The sequence below is a fragment of the Salvelinus namaycush genome, chromosome 21 (genome assembly GCF_016432855.1).
Source record: "Salvelinus namaycush isolate Seneca chromosome 21, SaNama_1.0, whole genome shotgun sequence".
NCBI classification, from domain to species: domain Eukaryota; kingdom Metazoa; phylum Chordata; class Actinopteri; order Salmoniformes; family Salmonidae; genus Salvelinus; species Salvelinus namaycush.
In genome coordinates, this window is record NC_052327.1 from 50,018,483 (window position 1) to 50,035,562 (window position 17,080).

The 17,080-nt window shown below is 46.3% G+C and overlaps 1 protein-coding gene across 2 annotated transcripts in view; it reads left to right on the plus strand.

The window, feature by feature from the left end:
* The window catches only part of LOC120066457 (AT-rich interactive domain-containing protein 3B-like), a 48,474-nt gene extending 31,394 nt beyond the window's left edge, over positions 1-17,080 (plus strand). For both annotated transcript variants that reach the window (XM_039017841.1, XM_039017842.1), the window contains exons 4-9: positions 3,885-3,957; positions 12,955-13,138; positions 13,442-13,698; positions 14,072-14,338; positions 15,500-15,595; positions 15,767-17,080. In XM_039017841.1, coding sequence (XP_038873769.1) covers positions 3,885-3,957; positions 12,955-13,138; positions 13,442-13,698; positions 14,072-14,338; positions 15,500-15,595; positions 15,767-15,906 — 1,017 coding nt within the window. In that variant the 3' untranslated portion in view covers positions 15,907-17,080. The remainder of the gene's footprint in view (positions 1-3,884; positions 3,958-12,954; positions 13,139-13,441; positions 13,699-14,071; positions 14,339-15,499; positions 15,596-15,766) is intronic.

The following is a 17,080-nucleotide window of genomic DNA, read 5'->3' on the forward strand; positions in this document are numbered from 1 at the left end:
GGAAAGGGGGATACCTAGTCAGTTGTACAGGCAGGGGGATACCTAGTCAGTTGTACAGGGAAAGGGGGGGATACCTAGTCAGTTGTACAGGGAAAGGGGGATACCTAGTCAGTTGTACAGGGAAAGGGGGGGATACCTAGTCAGTTGTACAGGGAAAGGGGGGGATACCTAGTCAGTTGTACAGAAAAAGGGGGATACCTAGTCAGTTGTACAGAAAAAGGGGGGTACTTAGTCAGTTGTACAGGGAAAGGGGGATACCTAGTCAGTTGTATAGGGAAAGGGGGGTACCTAGTCAGTTGTACAGGGAAAGGGGGATACCTAGTCAGTTGTACAGGGAAAGGGGGGATACCTAGTCAGTTGTACAGGGAAAGGGGGGATACCTAGTCAGTTGTACAGGGAAAGGGGGGGGATACCTAGTCAGTTGTAAAGGGGGGATACCTAGTCAGTTGTACAGGGAAAGGGGGGGATACCTAGTCAGTTGTAAAGGGGGGGATACCTAGTCAGTTGTAAAGGGGGGATACCTAGTCAGTTGTAAAGGGGGGATACCTAGTCAGTTGTAAAGGGGGGATACCTAGTCAGTTGTAAAGGGGGGATACCTAGTCAGTTGTACAGGGAAAGGGGGGGATACCTAGTCAGTTGTAAAGGGGGGATACCTAGTCAGTTGTAAAGGGGGGATACCTAGTCAGTTGTAAAGGGGGGATACCTAGTCAGTTGTAAAGGGGGGATACCTAGTCAGTTGTACAGGGAAAGGGGGGGATACCTAGTCAGTTGTAAAGGGGGGATACCTAGTCAGTTGTACAGGGAAAGGGGGGATACCTAGTCAGTTGTATAGGGAAAGGGGGATACCTAGTCAGTTGTATAGGGAAAGGGGGATACCTAGTCAGTTGTATAGGGAAAGGGGGGGATACCTAGTCAGTTGTACAGGGAAAGGGGGGGATACCTAGTCAGTTATATAGGAAAGGGGGGGATACCTAGTCAGTTGTACAGGGAAAGGGGGGGGATACCTAGTCAGTTGTACAGGGAAAGGGGGGGGATACCTAGTCAGTTGTACAGGGAAAGGGGGGGGATACCTAGTCAGTTGTACAGGGAAAGGGGGATACCTAGTCAGTTGTACAGGGAAAGGGGGATACCTAGTCAGTTGTACAGGGAAAGGGGGGTACCTAGTCAGTTGTACAGGGAAAGGGGGGATACCTAGTCAGTTGTACAGGGAGGGGGGATACCTAGTCAGTTGTACAGGGAGGGGGGATACCTAGTCAGTTGTATAGGGAAAGGGGGGGATACCTAGTCAGTTGTATAGGGAAAGGGGGGGATACCTAGTCAGTTGTAAAGGGGGGATACCTAGTCAGTTGTAAAGGGGGGATACCTAGTCAGTTGTAAAGGGGGGATACCTAGTCAGTTGTAAAGGGGGGATACCTAGTCAGTTGAACAGGGAAAGGGGGGGATACCTAGTCAGTTGTAAAGGGGGGATACCTAGTCAGTTGTATAGGGAAAGGGGGATACCTAGTCAGTTGTATAGGGAAAGGGGGATACCTAGTCAGTTGTATAGGGAAAGGGGGGGATACCTAGTCAGTTGTACAGGGAAAGGGGGGGATACCTAGTCAGTTATATAGGAAAGGGGGGGGATACCTAGTCAGTTGTACAGGGAAAGGGGGGGGATACCTAGTCAGTTGTACAGGGAAAGGGGGGGGATACCTAGTCAGTTGTACAGGGAAAGGGGGGGGATACCTAGTCAGTTGTACAGGGAAAGGGGGGGGATACCTAGTCAGTTGTACAGGGAAAGGGGGGGGATACCTAGTCAGTTGTACAGGGAAAGCGGGGATACCTAGTCAGTTGTACAGGGAGGGGGGATACCTAGTCAGTTGTATAGGGAAAGGGGGGGATACCTAGTCAGTTGTATAGGGAAAGGGGGGGATACCTAGTCAGTTGTACAGGGAAAGGGGGGGATACCTAGTCAGTTGTACAGGGAAAGGGGGGGGATACCTAGTCAGTTGTACAGGGAAAGGGGGGGAGATACCTAGTCAGTTGTACAGGGAAAGGGGGGGAGATACCTAGTCAGTTGTACAGGGAAAGGGGGGGAGATACCTAGTCAGTTGTACAGGGAAAGGGGGATACCTAGTCAGTTGTACAGGGAAAGGGGGGTACCTAGTCAGTTGTACAGGGAAAGGGGGGATACCTAGTCAGTTGTACAGGGAAAGGGGGGATACCTAGTCAGTTGTACAGGGAAAGGGGGGATACCTAGTCAGTTGTACAGGGAGGGGGGATACCTAGTCAGTTGTATAGGGAAAGGGGGGGATACCTAGTCAGTTGTATAGGGAAAGGGGGGGATACCTAGTCAGTTGTAAAGGGGGGATACCTAGTCAGTTGTAAAGGGGGGATACCTAGTCAGTTGTAAAGGGGGGATACCTAGTCAGTTGAACAGGGAAAGGGGGGGATACCTAGTCAGTTGTAAAGGGGGGATACCTAGTCAGTTGTATAGGGAAAGGGGGATACCTAGTCAGTTGTATAGGGAAAGGGGGATACCTAGTCAGTTGTATAGGGAAAGGGGGGGATACCTAGTCAGTTGTACAGGGAAAGGGGGGGATACCTAGTCAGTTATATAGGAAAGGGGGGGGATACCTAGTCAGTTGTACAGGGAAAGGGGGGGGATACCTAGTCAGTTGTACAGGGAAAGGGGGGGGGATACCTAGTCAGTTGTACAGGGAAAGGGGGGGGATACCTAGTCAGTTGTACAGGGAAAGGGGGGGGATACCTAGTCAGTTGTACAGGGAAAGGGGGGGGATACCTAGTCAGTTGTACAGGGAAAGGGGGGGATACCTAGTCAGTTGTACAGGGAAAGGGGGGGGATACCTAGTCAGTTGTATAGGGAAAGGGGGGGATACCTAGTCAGTTGTATAGGGAAAGGGGGGGATACCTAGTCAGTTGTACAGGGAAAGGGGGGGATACCTAGTCAGTTGTACAGGGAAAGGGGGGGGATACCTAGTCAGTTGTACAGGGAAAGGGGGGGAGATACCTAGTCAGTTGTACAGGGAAAGGGGGGGAGATACCTAGTCAGTTGTACAGGGAAAGGGGGGGAGATACCTAGTCAGTTGTACAGGGAAAGGGGGGGAGATACCTAGTCAGTTGTACAGGGAAAGGGGGGGGGATACCTAGTCAGTTGTACAGGGAAAGGGGGGGAGATACCTAGTCAGTTGTACAGGGAAAGGGGGGGAGATACCTAGTCAGTTGTACAGGGAAAGGGGGGATACCTAGTCAGTTGTACAGGGAAAGGGGGGGATACCTAGTCAGTTGTATAGGGAAAGGTGAATACCTAGTCAGTTGTACAGGGAAAGGTGAATACCTAGTCAGTTGTACAGGGAAAGGGGGATACCTAGTCAGTTGTACAGGGAAAGGGGGGATACCTAGTCAGTTGTACAGGGAAAGGGGGGATACCTAGTCAGTTGTACAGGGAAAGGGGGGATACCTAGTCAGTTGTACAACTGAATGCATTTAACTGAAATGTCTTCCTCATTTAACCCAACCCCTCTGAATCAGAGAGGTGGGGGGGGGGGGGGGGCTGCCATAATTGACATCCACGTCATCGGCACCCGGGGAACAGTGGGTTAACTGCCTTGCTCAGGGGGCACAACAACAGATTTTTACCTTGTCAGCTCTGGGATTCGATCCAGCAACCTTTCGGTTACTGACCCAACGCTCCTACCCGCCGGGCTACCTGCCGCCCTGAGTCAACATTTTCTCAATGGCCTGTGTGGATCTAACACTGTATAGTGGACGGGGTAGTATGTCTGAATAGCGAATACACATAGAATCATGTTTGGATGGTTATTAACTAAGTTATACAGTTGATTATAAACTTAGTTATTAACAAAGTTAATTTTCATCCCCAGCTGTATGAACTGGACAGTGACCCAAATCGGAAGGAGTTCCTTGATGAACTGTTTGTGTATATGCAGAAACGAGGTAAAGCTTCTTTGTTCTCTAAGCGTTGTACTGTAAAACCAGTTCTGCAGTAGTGGAAAGCATTTTCCTGGGATTCCTCACTTTTAGATTGTAATTTTCTTCTTTTTTTTTTACTCCATAAAATGTCATCTTATCCATTTCCTCTTTCTGTTCTTGACAGAATTTTTCACGATCTTAACCTCATGTCCGAGGAGTCATGTCTGGGGGTTTGAGTCCCCTCTAAGCAAATCACTTTTTTACCAAAGGTTTCCTGAAATTCTTCCAGTTACATTTTTAGACTGAATTCATAGGAAAATAATCAATATCACCCACATACACAATTTAACCATCTATTCATGGTTTATGAATGCAATATATATAAAACAATTGTTGCTGCAGTTAAACTGTGGTTAGACAGTTGTAAATCTTCCAATTCAAATATAATCAAAGCTATGGTCCATTCTTTCCAACTTAGAATAATTTACCCACTAGCCCTCCCGCCGCCAACCTTGCTCCATATGTGTAGGTGGGTATGAACTCTACTGATCGTTTTGTCACAAAAACTGTTATATACAAATGCTATATACAAATATATATACAAATATATACAAATGTGTTATATACAAATGCTCCTACTCTTGTCTTGGCATGTGAGCTCTAACCAACAGCTCACCGATACAGTGTGGGTAAGCTACCTACAGTGCCTTCAGAAAGTATTCACATCTTCATATTTTTTTGTGGTGGCTGCATCATGTTATGGGTATGCTTGTCATAAGCAACAACCAACTTGACAGAGCTTGAAAATAATAATAATGTGCAAATATTGTGTGTGAATACTTATGTAATGTGATTTCACAACCTCCTCAGGCTTTTGGAGTTGCCTATACACGATCAAGCAAAATAATAGGCCTATACTTTAGGCTACAGTATTGCATGCTAAATGTTTCTGATCAGTGATTGATGAGCAAACAAATAGATTTAATTATACCACCTTCACTTATTTTCCCAGCCATAGAATTAACCAAATATACAGATGGAGATTCAGTGAAATGAAATCACATTGTTGGTAATCAAGCCTACTACTGTTGTGTCGTCTACAAACTTGATGATTGAGTTGGAGGCGTACATGGCCATGTAGTCATGGTTGAACAGGGAGTACAGGAGGGGGCTGAACACGTACCCTTGTGGGGCCCCAGTGTTGGGGATCAGTGGTGGAGATGTTGTTTCTTACCTTCACCACCTGGGGGCGGCCTGTCAGGAAGTCCAGGACCCAATTGCACAGGGTGGGGTTGAGACCCAGGTCTTCAAGTTTACTGATGAGTTTGGAGGGTACTATGGTGTTGAATGCTGAGCTGTAGTAAATAAACAGCATTCTTACAAAAGGTATTCCTCTTATCCCATCTGGACAGGGCAGTGTGGTGGCGATTGCATCGTCTGTGGACCTATTGGGGCAGTACGCAAATTGAAGTGGGTCTAGGGTGACAGGTAAGGTGGAGGTGATATGATCCTTGACTAGTCTCTCAAAGCACTTCATGATGACAGAAGTGAGTGCTACGGGGCGATAGTCATTTAGTTCAGTTACCTTTGGGTTAACGCGTTTAAATGTCTTACTCATGTCTGCCACGGTGAAGGAGAGCCCACAGTCCTTGGTAGCGGGCCGCGTCGGTGGCACTGTATTATCCTCAAAGCGGGCAAAGAAGGTGTTTAGTTTGTCTGGAAGCAAGACATCGGTGTCTGTGATGTGGCTGGTTTTCTTTTTGTAGTCTGTGATTGTCTGTAGACCCTGCCACATACGTCTCGTGTCTGAGCCGTTAAATTGCGACTCCACTTTGTCTCTATACCGACATTCACTTGTTTGATTTCCTTGTGGAGGGAATAACTACACTGTTTGTATTCGGCCATATTCCCAGTCACCTTTCCATGGTTAAATGTGGTGGTTTACGCTTTCAGTTTTGTGCGAATGCCGCCATCTATCCACGGTTTCTGGTTAGGGTAGGTTTTAATAGTCACAGTGGGTACAACATCTCCTATACACTTCTTTATGAACTCAGTCACCGTATCCGTGTATGCGTCTAGATTATTTTCGCAAGCTAACCGGAACATATCACAGTCCACGTGATCAAAACAATCTTGAAGCGTGGATTCCGATTGGTCAGCCCAGCGTTGAATTTCACGAAGCACGGGCACATCCTGTTTGAGTTTCTGCCTATAGGACGGGAGGAGCAAGATGGAGTCTTGGTCAGATTTACCAAAAGGACGACGGGGAAGGGCCTTTAAGCATTTCGGGAGTTTGAAAAGCGTCGAGAGTCTTAGTAGCGCTAGTAGGACAGTCAATATGAACTTCAGGAGCCTAGTCCTCCTCAGCCTAGTCTTTTTGCTTTGTTAAAATCCCCAGCGACAATAAATGCAGCCTCAGGATATGTGGTTTCCAGTTTGCATCAAGTCCAGTGAAGTTCTTTGAGGGACGTCGAGGTATCGGCTTGAGGTGGGATGTAAACTGCAGTGGCGATGACGGAGGAGAAATCTCTTGGGAGATAATATGGTCGCCATTTAATTGTGATGTCTTCTAGGTCAGGTGAACAAAAGAACTTGAGTTCCTGTATGTTGTTACAATTACACCATGAGTCGTTAATCATGAAACATACATCCCCCCCCCTTTTTCTTCCCGGAGAGATGTATATTTCTGTCGGCGTGACGCACAAAGAATCCTGGTGGCTGTACCAACTCTGACAGCATATCCCGAGAGAGCCATGTTTCTGTGAAACAAAATGTTACAATCCCTGATGTCTCTCTGGAAAGCAACCCTTGCCCTAATTTCATCTACCTTGTTATCTAGAGACTGAACATTAGCGAGTAATGTACTCGAAAGTGGTGGGTGGTGTGCGTGCCTCCGAAGTCTGACCAGAATGCCACTCCATCTTCCTCTTCTGCGGTGACATTGTTTTGTGTCAGCCTCTGGAATCAGTTCAAATGCCCTGGGTGGTTCGGACAAAGGATCCGCTTCGGGAAAGTCATATTCCTGGTCGTAGTGCTGGTAAGTGGATGTCGCTCTGATATCCAATAGTTCTTCTCCGGCTGTATGTAATAATTATTTGGGGGGCTAACAATGTAAGAAATAATACATAAAAAAACTAAATACTGCAAAGTTTCCTAAGGACTAGAAGCAAGGTGGCATTAGTGAGGTTGGCAACTGATGTTAGGCGATCAGGCCTGGCTCGTAGTCGGCGTTCCAATTCATCCCAAATTGTTCGATGGGGTTGAGGTCAGGGCTCTGTGCAGGCCAGTCTTCCACCCCGATCTCGACAAACCATTTCTGTATGAACCTCGCTTTGTGCACGGAGGAATTGTCGTGCTGAAACAGGAAAGGGCCTTCCCCAAACTGTTACCACGATATGCACTCCAATAGTGAATGGAGGTCGCTTTCCCGCTGGTTCCTTTTTCAGGCTACTCCGGTTATTTCACTCCACGCATCAACCGCTGTTTGAGGAACATATACAGCCTCTTGCTGCATGACAGGTGATATTCCGCCCAAACTGTGTATGCCATGGACTCTCCAAACCTGTTCCTGCATTTACCCAGTGCTTAATTTGGGAAATCTAGTGAAATACAACGGCACAATCATTATTTGAATACATTTTTTCTCGGTCTTGGGCTCGTAGGCCTATGCGTAGACATGAACTCTATGTGTACACATCAGCTATAATATGCTTATGGATGTTTTTGAATGAATCGTCCACCTTAGAAAGCGCCGTCCATTTCATTGTGTTAGGCTTTGAAACAACATCCACAGTGACCATGTTTTCCACTCTGTTTCAAACCTGTCGTTGAACTTCTTTCTTCACACTGATCCATCACAGCGAGGTGAGTTTTAAAAAGCACGTACTGTTTATGTTTGATGTGATTTTCCATTTCATTTGCATTGATGGCAGAGTGGTTAGAGGGACAATAGAGCCCTGAGTACCAGGCCATTAGGACCTGATGGAGGGACAATAAAGCCCTGAGTGCCAGACCATTAGGTCCTGATGGAGGGACCATAGAGCCCTGAGTACCAGACCATTAGGACCTGATGGAGGGACAATAGAACCCTGAGTACCAAGCCATTAGGACCTGATGGAGGGACCATAGAGCCCTGAGTACCAGACCATTAGGACCTGATGGAGGAACCATAGAGCCCTGAGTACCAGACCATTAGGACCTGATGGAGGGACAATAGAACCCTGAGTACCAAGCCATTAGGACCTGATGGAGGGACAATAGAGCCCTGAGTACCAGGCCATTAGGACCTGATGGAGGGACCATAGAGCCCTGAGTACCAGGCCATTAGGACCTGATGGAGGGACCATAGAGCCCTGAGTACCAGACCATTAGGACCTGATGGAGGGACAATAGAGCCCTGAGTACCAGACCATTAGGACCTGATGGAGGGACAATAGAGCCCTGAGTACCAGACCATTAGGACCTGATGGAGGGACAATAGAGCCCTGCGTACCAGACCATTAGGACCTGATGGAGGGACAATAGAGCCCTGAGTACCAGGCCATTAGGACCTGATGGAGGGACAATAGAGCCCTGAGTACCAGACCATTAGGACCTGATGGAGGGACCATAGAGCCCTGAGTACCAGACCATTAGGACCTGATGGAGGGACAATAGAGCCCTGAGTACCAGGCCATTAGTGACCTGATGGAGGGACAATAGAGCCCTGAGTACCAGCCCATTAGGACCCGATGGAGGGACAATAGAGCCCTGAGTACCAGCCCATTAGGACCTGATGGAGGGACAGTAGAGCCCTGAGTACCAGGCCATTAGTGACCTGATGGAGGGACAATAGAGCCCTGAGTACCAGGTCATTAGGACCTGATGGAGGGACAATAGAGCCCTGAGTACCAGGTCATTAGGACCTGATGGAGGGACAATAGAGCCCTGAGTACCAGGCCATTAGGACCTGATGGAGGAACAATAGAGCCCTGAGTACCAGGCCATTAGGACCTGATGGAGGGACAATAGAGCCCTGAGTACCAGGCCATTAGGACCTGATGGAGGGACAATAGAGCCCTGAGTACCAGGCCATTAGGACCTGATGGAGGGACAATAGAGCCTGTACAGAGTGCATAAGAGGAGATTACCGCAACTCAGCGGCCATGTGGAATGTTACTGCCCTTGGTGTGACCACCATGTGCCTCATGCAGCGTGACACATATCCTCCTCTTTGATCAGGCTGTTGATTGTGGCCTGTGGAATGTTGTTGTCCCACTCCTCTTCAACGGCTGTACAAAGTTGCTGGATATTGGCGGGAACTGGAACACTCTGTCGTGTTCCAACATGCTCAATGGGTGGCATGTCTGGTGAGTATGCAGTCCATGGAAGAACTGGGACATTTTCAAATTCCAGGAATTGTGTACAGATCTTTGTGACATTGTTTACGTTATCATGCTGAAACATGAAGTAATGGCGACGGATGAATGGTATAACAATGGGCCACAGGATCTCATTGCTGTAATTTTGTGCATTCAAATTGTCATCGATAAAATGCAATTGTGTTTGTTGTCCGTAGTTTATGCCTGCCCATACCATAACCCCACCATGGGACACTCTGTTCACAACGTAGACATCAGCAAACTGCTAGCCTACACAATGTCATACATGCTGTCTGTCTGCCATATGCCCGGTACAATTGAAACCGGGATTCATCCGTGAAGGGCACACTTCTCCAGCGTGCCAGTGGCCATCAAAGGTGAGCATTTGCCACTGAAGTCGGTTACGACGCCAAACTGCAGTCAGATCAAGACCCTGGTGAGGACGACGAGCACGCAGGTGAGCTTCCCTGAGACGGTTTCTGACAGTGTGTGCAGAAATTCTTTGGTTGTGCAAACCCACAGTTTCATCAGCTGTCTGGGTGGATGGTCTCAGACGATGCCACAGGTGATGAAGCCAGATGTAGAGGTCCTGGCCTGGCGTGGTTATATGCGACCTGCGGTTGTGAGGCCGGTTGGACGTACTGCCAAATTCTCTAAAACAACGTTGGAAGGCGGCTTTTGGTAGAGAAATGAATATTCAATTCCCTGGCAACAGCTCTGGTGGACATTATTGCAGTCAGCATGCTGCAACAATTGTACGTTCCCTAAAAACTTGAGACAACTGTGGCATTGTGTTGTGTGACACAACTGCACATTTTAGTGGCGTTTTATTGTCCCCAACACAAGGTGCACCTATGTAATGATCATGCTGTTTAATCAGCTTCTTGATATGCCACACCTGTCAGTTGGCTGGATTATCTTGGCACAGGAGAAATGCTCATTAACAGGGATATAAACAAATTTGTGCACAGAATTTGAGAGGTACGCTTTTTGTGAGTATGGCACAATTTTTTTTCAGCTCACAAAACCAACACTTTACATGTTGCGTTTAAAAATATATATAATTGTTCAGTAGAACATTTTATTTTATTTAACCATTATTTAACTAGACAAGTCAGTTAAGAACAAATTCTTATTTACAATGACGGCTTACCAAAAGGCCTCCTGCGGGGACAGGGGCCTGGAATTAAAATAAAAAATAAATACAATATAAATATAGGACAAAAGACACATCACAACAAGAGAGACAACACAACACTACATAAAGAGAGACCTAAGACCACAAAATAAGATGACAACATAGCAAGGCAGCAACACATGACAACAACATGGTAGCAACACAACATGGTAGCAGCACAAAACATGGTACAAACAATATTGGGCACAGACAACAGCACAAAGGTCAAGAAGGTAGAGACCAACATGCTGGCAAAATGTTCTGATCAGTGATAATAAATGAACTAGACAAGATAATCATGAGCAGCACTTCCATTTACACTAGCTAACATTTCCACAACCCCAATTGTAGCCAAACCAATATCCAAACGGAGATTCAGTGAAAAGAAATGTAAAAAAATCTGACATTGATTTATCAAGACAAGTACCCACGCTTGTTTCAAAGCAGCGCGAAGCGGTGCTGAAATAGCTGACCACGTGCGGGGTTAGGCTACTGCTTCGAGTCCTATTATAACTATTGGATCAATCAATCAATCAAGTTTATTTTATATAGCCCTAACACCTTCCTAATATTGAGTTGCACACCCCCCACCCCCCTTTTTTTGCCTGGTGTCGAAAGCGTTCCACAGGGATGCTGGTCAGTGTTGACTAATGATTCCCACAGTTGTGTCAAGTTGACTGGATGTCCTTGGTGGACCATTCTTGATACACACAGGAAACCATCATTACTTTAAGACATGAAGGTCAATCCAGAAAATGTCAAGACTTTTGAAAGTTACTTCAAGTGCAGTCGCAAAAAAACATCAAGCACTATGATGAAACTGTGATGAAGCTCTCATGAGGACCGCCATAGGAAAGGAAGACCCAGAGTTACATCTGCTGCAAAGGATAAGTTAATTTGAGTTGCCAGCCTCAGAAATGTCAGCCCAAATAAATGCTTCGCAGAGTTCAAGTAACAGACACATCTCAACATCAACTGTTCAGAGGAGACTGAGTGAATCATCAAATCAAATCAAGTTTATTTTATATAGCCCTTCGTACATCAGCTAATATCTCGAAGTGCTGTACAGAAACCCAGCTTAAAACCCCAAACAGCAAGCAATGCAGGTGTAGAAGCACGGTGGCTAGGAAAAACTCCCTAGAAAGGCCAAAACCTAGGAAGAAACCTAGAGAGGAACCAGGCTATGAGGGGTGGCCAGTCCTCTTCTGGCTGTGCCGGGTGGAGATTATAACAGAACTATGCCAAGATGTTCAAAATGTTCATAAGTGACAAGCATGGTCAAATAATAATCATGAATAATTTTCAGTTGGCTTTTCATAGCCGATCATTAAGAGTTGAAAACAGCAGGTCTGGGACAGGTGGCGGTTCCATAACCGCAGGCAGAACAGTTGAAACTGGAATAGCAGCAAGGCCAGGTGGACTGGGGACAGCAAGGAGTCATCATGCCCGGTAGTCCTGACGTATGGTCCTAGGGCTCAGGTCCTCCGAGAGAGAGAAAGAAAGAGAGAAGGAGAGAATTAGAGAGAGCCAAGATTTTCAAAATGTTCATAAATGACAAGCATGGTCAAATAATAATCAGGAATAAAAGTCAGTTGGCTTTTCATAGCCGATCATTAAGAGTTGAAAGCAGCAGGTCTGGGACAGGTAGGGGTTCCATAACCGCAGGCAGAGCAGTTGAAACTGGAACAGCAGCAAGGCCAGGTGGACTGGGGACAGCAAGGAGTCATCATGCCCGGTTTGCCGTGACGTATGGTCCTAGGGCTCAGGTTCTCAGAGAGAGAGAAAGAAAGAGAGAACGAGAGAATTAGAGAGAGCATACTTAAATTCACACAGGACACTGGATAAGACAGGAGAAGTACTCCAGGTATAACCAACTGACCCTAGCCCCCCGACACATAAACTACTGCAGCATAAATACTGGAGGCTGAGACAGGAGCGGTCAGGAGACACTGTGGCCCCATCCGAAGATGGAGTTGCCTTAAAGCAACAATTTGATGCCTTCAATTGGATAAGCGTACTTTATTACAATAAATTCACTGACGTTTTTTGGGGCTTTGACCCTGGGTTAAATAGGTGTTAATTTGACATATTACTGTAGCTAGATCAACAGACACTACTGTACAACCTACTGTGTTTTGGAAACATGAGCTGTCAGAATGTTATTTATGTTCAGTGTTATGAAGTCTGGCCTCATTTTAAATCAAATTCGACTGCCTAAATCTTGGCCGCATAGGCATTGAGTGACTCCTTCCATCTTGGATCTTTAGACGCATGTAGAGCAAATTAAACTGGGCATCTCCAGGCACTCTAGTCAACCGCATCCCCATCATGATATCTGCCACCATCTTGGATCTGTAGACATCTAGTTTCAATTCTTCTACCTCTTTCTCCAGGCACCCCGGTCAACCGCATCCCCATCATGACATCTGCCACCATCTTGGATCTGTAGACATCTAGTTTCAATTCTTCTACCTCTTTCTCCAGGCACCCCGGTCAACCGCATCCCCATCATGGCTAAGCAGATTCTGGACCTGTACATGCTCTACAAGCTGGTGACGGAGAATGGCGGCCTGGTGGAGGTCATTAACAAGAAGATCTGGAGAGAGATCACCAGAGGACTCAACCTGCCCACCTCCATCACCTCAGCAGCCTTCACCCTCCGCACACAGTGAGTCTACACTCGGGCGTTAAGCACCAAACAGAAGAAAATGCTGTGAAATTGAGTTATTAAACAGGGAGGTAATCCGTAAATGGGTCTTTGTGTTCAAAAAAAAGGATTGGCCCGAGCAAGATTTCCTAATTTGCGGCGTAGATGTGCGCATCTTAAATTAAATGGGAAGCGAGCTAATTAGAGGTCAGCGAAGCTACACAGAACCTAGCTAGGCCAATCACCTCATGATGGAAAAGTACTTCTAAATACAGAGAGAGAGAGAAAAAAATCCAACCACTGCCTCGTCCTACGTTCACCCAGGTATATGAAGTACCTGTACCCGTACGAGTGTGAGAAGAAGGGGCTGAGCTCTCCAGGCAAGCTCCAGGCTGCTATAGACGGTAACCGGAGGGAAGGCCGAAGACCCAGCTACAATAACAGCCTGTACCACTTCTCCACCACCGCCCCTGCCCACCCACACCACTCCCTCCTCTCTCCCTCCAAGATGCCCCACCACTCCTCAGCCGGTCACAACGGCCTGCACACCTCCCCCAGCCCATCTCTGAAGAGATCTGCAGGTGTTTAAGCGTTTTTTTTTTTTTAAACACATAAATGTTTTGATATGTAGTTAGGTGATTAACATGGATGATTTCCTGTCACCAACATGTGACTAACTTGTGATGGGCTACATCGTTCTGACACCACATTTATAGAAAATAAATGTGGTGTTATGGCGCCCTCTACTGTCAGATTTATTCAGACATGATCACTGACCATCCACATAGCATACACCTGATAAGGAAATAAATTACTGACCATGTTTTTAAAATCTAATCTAATGGCCTTGTTTTGAAAACATTGTTAAATGTTGAATATTTCAATTGTTGACATTTGCGGTGTGACATTAATCTATGGAAAAAAATACTCCCCCCCCCATCTGTTCCCTCTCAGAGGAGATGTCGACCCCCATGCCACCAAGCCATCTACCCGTGGCCAACGCTCTCTCCCTGGGGCAGCAGCATCTAGCTCAGGCCGCTACCCTGGAGCACCTCCGAGAGAAACTGGAGAGAGGAGGAGAGGGCCCAGACAGGAAGATGGCTCGCTTGGTCATGGAGGAACAGCAGAGACTGATGCAACGGGCGTTCCAACATAACCTGTTGGCTATGGCCTCTCACTTCCACCCCGGCATGAAGCAACTCAACAACAACAACAGACACGGTCAGTACTGGGCTGGGTGTGTTGGCTACCAATTAGTTCAGTCAATCAAAAGTATTTATATAGCCCTTCGTACATCAGCTAATATCTCGAAGTGCTGTACAGAAACCCAGCCTAAAACCCCAAACAGCAAGCAATGCAGGTGTAGAAGCACGGTGGTTAGGAAAAATTCCCTAGAAAGGCCAGAACCTAGGAAGAAACCTAGAGAGGAACCAAGCTATGAGAGGTGGCCAGTCCTCTTCTGGCTGTGCCGGGTGGAGATTATAACAGAACATGGCCAAGATGTTCAAATGTTCATAGATGACCAGCATGGTCAAATAATAATAATCACAGTTGTTGTCAAGGGTGCAACAGGTCAGCACCTCAGGAGTAAATGTCAGTTGGCTTTTCATAGCCGATCATATCTCTACCGCTCCTGCTGTCTCTAGAGAGTTGAAAACAGCAGGTCTGGGACAGGTAGCACGTCCGGTGAACAGGTCAGGGTTCCATAGCCGCAGACAGAACAGTTGAAACTGGAGCAGCAGCACGGCGAGGTGGACTGGGGACAGCAAGGAGTCATCAGGCCAGGTAGTCCTGAGGCATGGTCCTAGGGCTCAGGTCCTCCGAGAGAGAGAAAGAGAGAATTAGAGAGAGCATACTTAAATTCACACAGGACACCGGATAAGACAGGAGAAATACTCCAGATATAACAGACTGACCCTAGCCCCCGACACATAAACTACTGCAGCATGAATACTGGAGGCTGAGACAGGAGGGGTCGGGAGACACTGTGGCCCCATCCGATGATACCCCCGGACAGGGCCAAACAGGCAGAATATAACCCCACCCACTTTGCCAAAGCACAGCCCCCACTCCCACTGGAGGGATATCTGCAACCACCAACTTACCATCCTGAGACAAGGCCGAGTATAGCCCACAAACCCAAGGGGGGGCGCCAACCCGGACAGGAAGATCACGTCAGTGACTCAACCCACTCAAGTGACGCACCACTCCTAGGGACGGCATGGAAAAGCAATGAATTAGTTGTCATATTCTAGGGCTTACAATAGTCCGCTCTAACCTGATCTCAGATCTGTTTTGTATTCATTGTCAAGCCAAACATGTTTACTCACATAATTGAATTGTAAACTTTTAACTCCTGACTGTATCTTTGTCCCACCTCAGAGAGTACTGCCAAGCAGGACCTGTCTCGTACTATCTCCAGTAACGGGGTTGACAGCATCAGTGTGTCTGTGGAGGTCAACGGAACACTCTATTCAGGTTAGTAAATGATGCTGCAATGTTTTTTAAATTTAAAAAAATTCTTGATACATTTTAGATCCGCCCAGAAAGGATTGCTAGCCCTTTACTCCGTAGGTCACTGTGACATTTTAACTTATCACACAGAGTTCCACTACTGACTACCAATTTGTGTTCTTGTCTCCCCTGTAGGAATGCTGTTTGCCCAGAACACTCCTAGTGCAGCCTCTGTGACGTCTGAGACCATGCCTCCTGCTGAACAGAGTGGTTGCGGTGTCCTCTCCTCCTCTCACAGCCCCTCTTCCTCCACATCCTCCAAGGGACCCAACTGACCACAGTGTTCCAACACTGGACGCCACCAGTCTCTCTCTCCAGTATACTCATGTTATTCTACTGTCCTGTGTTAAGGACAAAACTGGTGTTCAATCAAATGACCTCTTCTCTAGTCAAACTGGACTGATCTGTGTTATGGGATGACAAAATAGGGTTTGGATTTGGAGAAAGTAACTCATAAAAACAAATGTACATGTCAAGATATTGAATGTACATTTCACTGTTGTCTCTAGTTAAATATCTACAACTACCACTTCCTCCATGGTCCTTCACTGAATACACATTTGTTTGCATAGAAACAATGCATTCTGGGAAAATCTAATCTTACAGCCAGGTGAAGAAGCAACTTGAATTGTTTTTTATTTTGGTATGTTTAATTAGTAGATGTTCTTTTTCTTTTTTTTCTCAATGTTTTTATATGATGATTATCATGTATTTTCATGTTATACTCATAATTGCTGTATTATTTCTGTATGACAATTCATCGGCTTTGAACGCTACAGTGCAGAACTGTTTCCCATAGTGCCACATACGCAAACTGCTTGTGAACAGCCTAATGAATTTAAATCAAGTAAAGAGGACTGAAGATTGGATTTTAGTTTTCTGATCAGGTTTAAACATTTTAGAAGAAAGCAAAAATCATGATAGCAAAGGTTTGTATAAAAGCAGGTTTAAAAAAAGAAAAGAAAAAAGAAATACTGTATGGTGATTGGCTATACTCCTCAGCTGATTTGTTGTCTCTACCTCATTCGTGGTTTGAACATTATGGTAGCCACCATCACTTCTGTTTACAAAATGTGTTATTATAACCATCAACCAGACAATATGGATGCCAATAAGGGCTCTCATTCATTTTAACTTTCCTGGGTGCCTGGTGGGTGGAGTCTACACCATCCTAAAGAGTGAGCTCCCCCAACTTGATCACTCGCTGAGGTAATCTATACACCTCTTACCTCATTTTGAAGGGGAAGTTCAGTATTTTACAAACTAACGTTAGATGGTTCCTCACCCTGAAAGTCATCTATGGCCCTTGAGAAACTGTACTTTCAGGATGACGAACCATCGACCGTTAGTATGTAAAATACTGAACTTGTCCTTTAAAAAAAAAAAAAAAATGGCTTTCCATTTCAGGAAGTAACTTTCTCAGGAACTCCATATGGACCAGGAAGGACT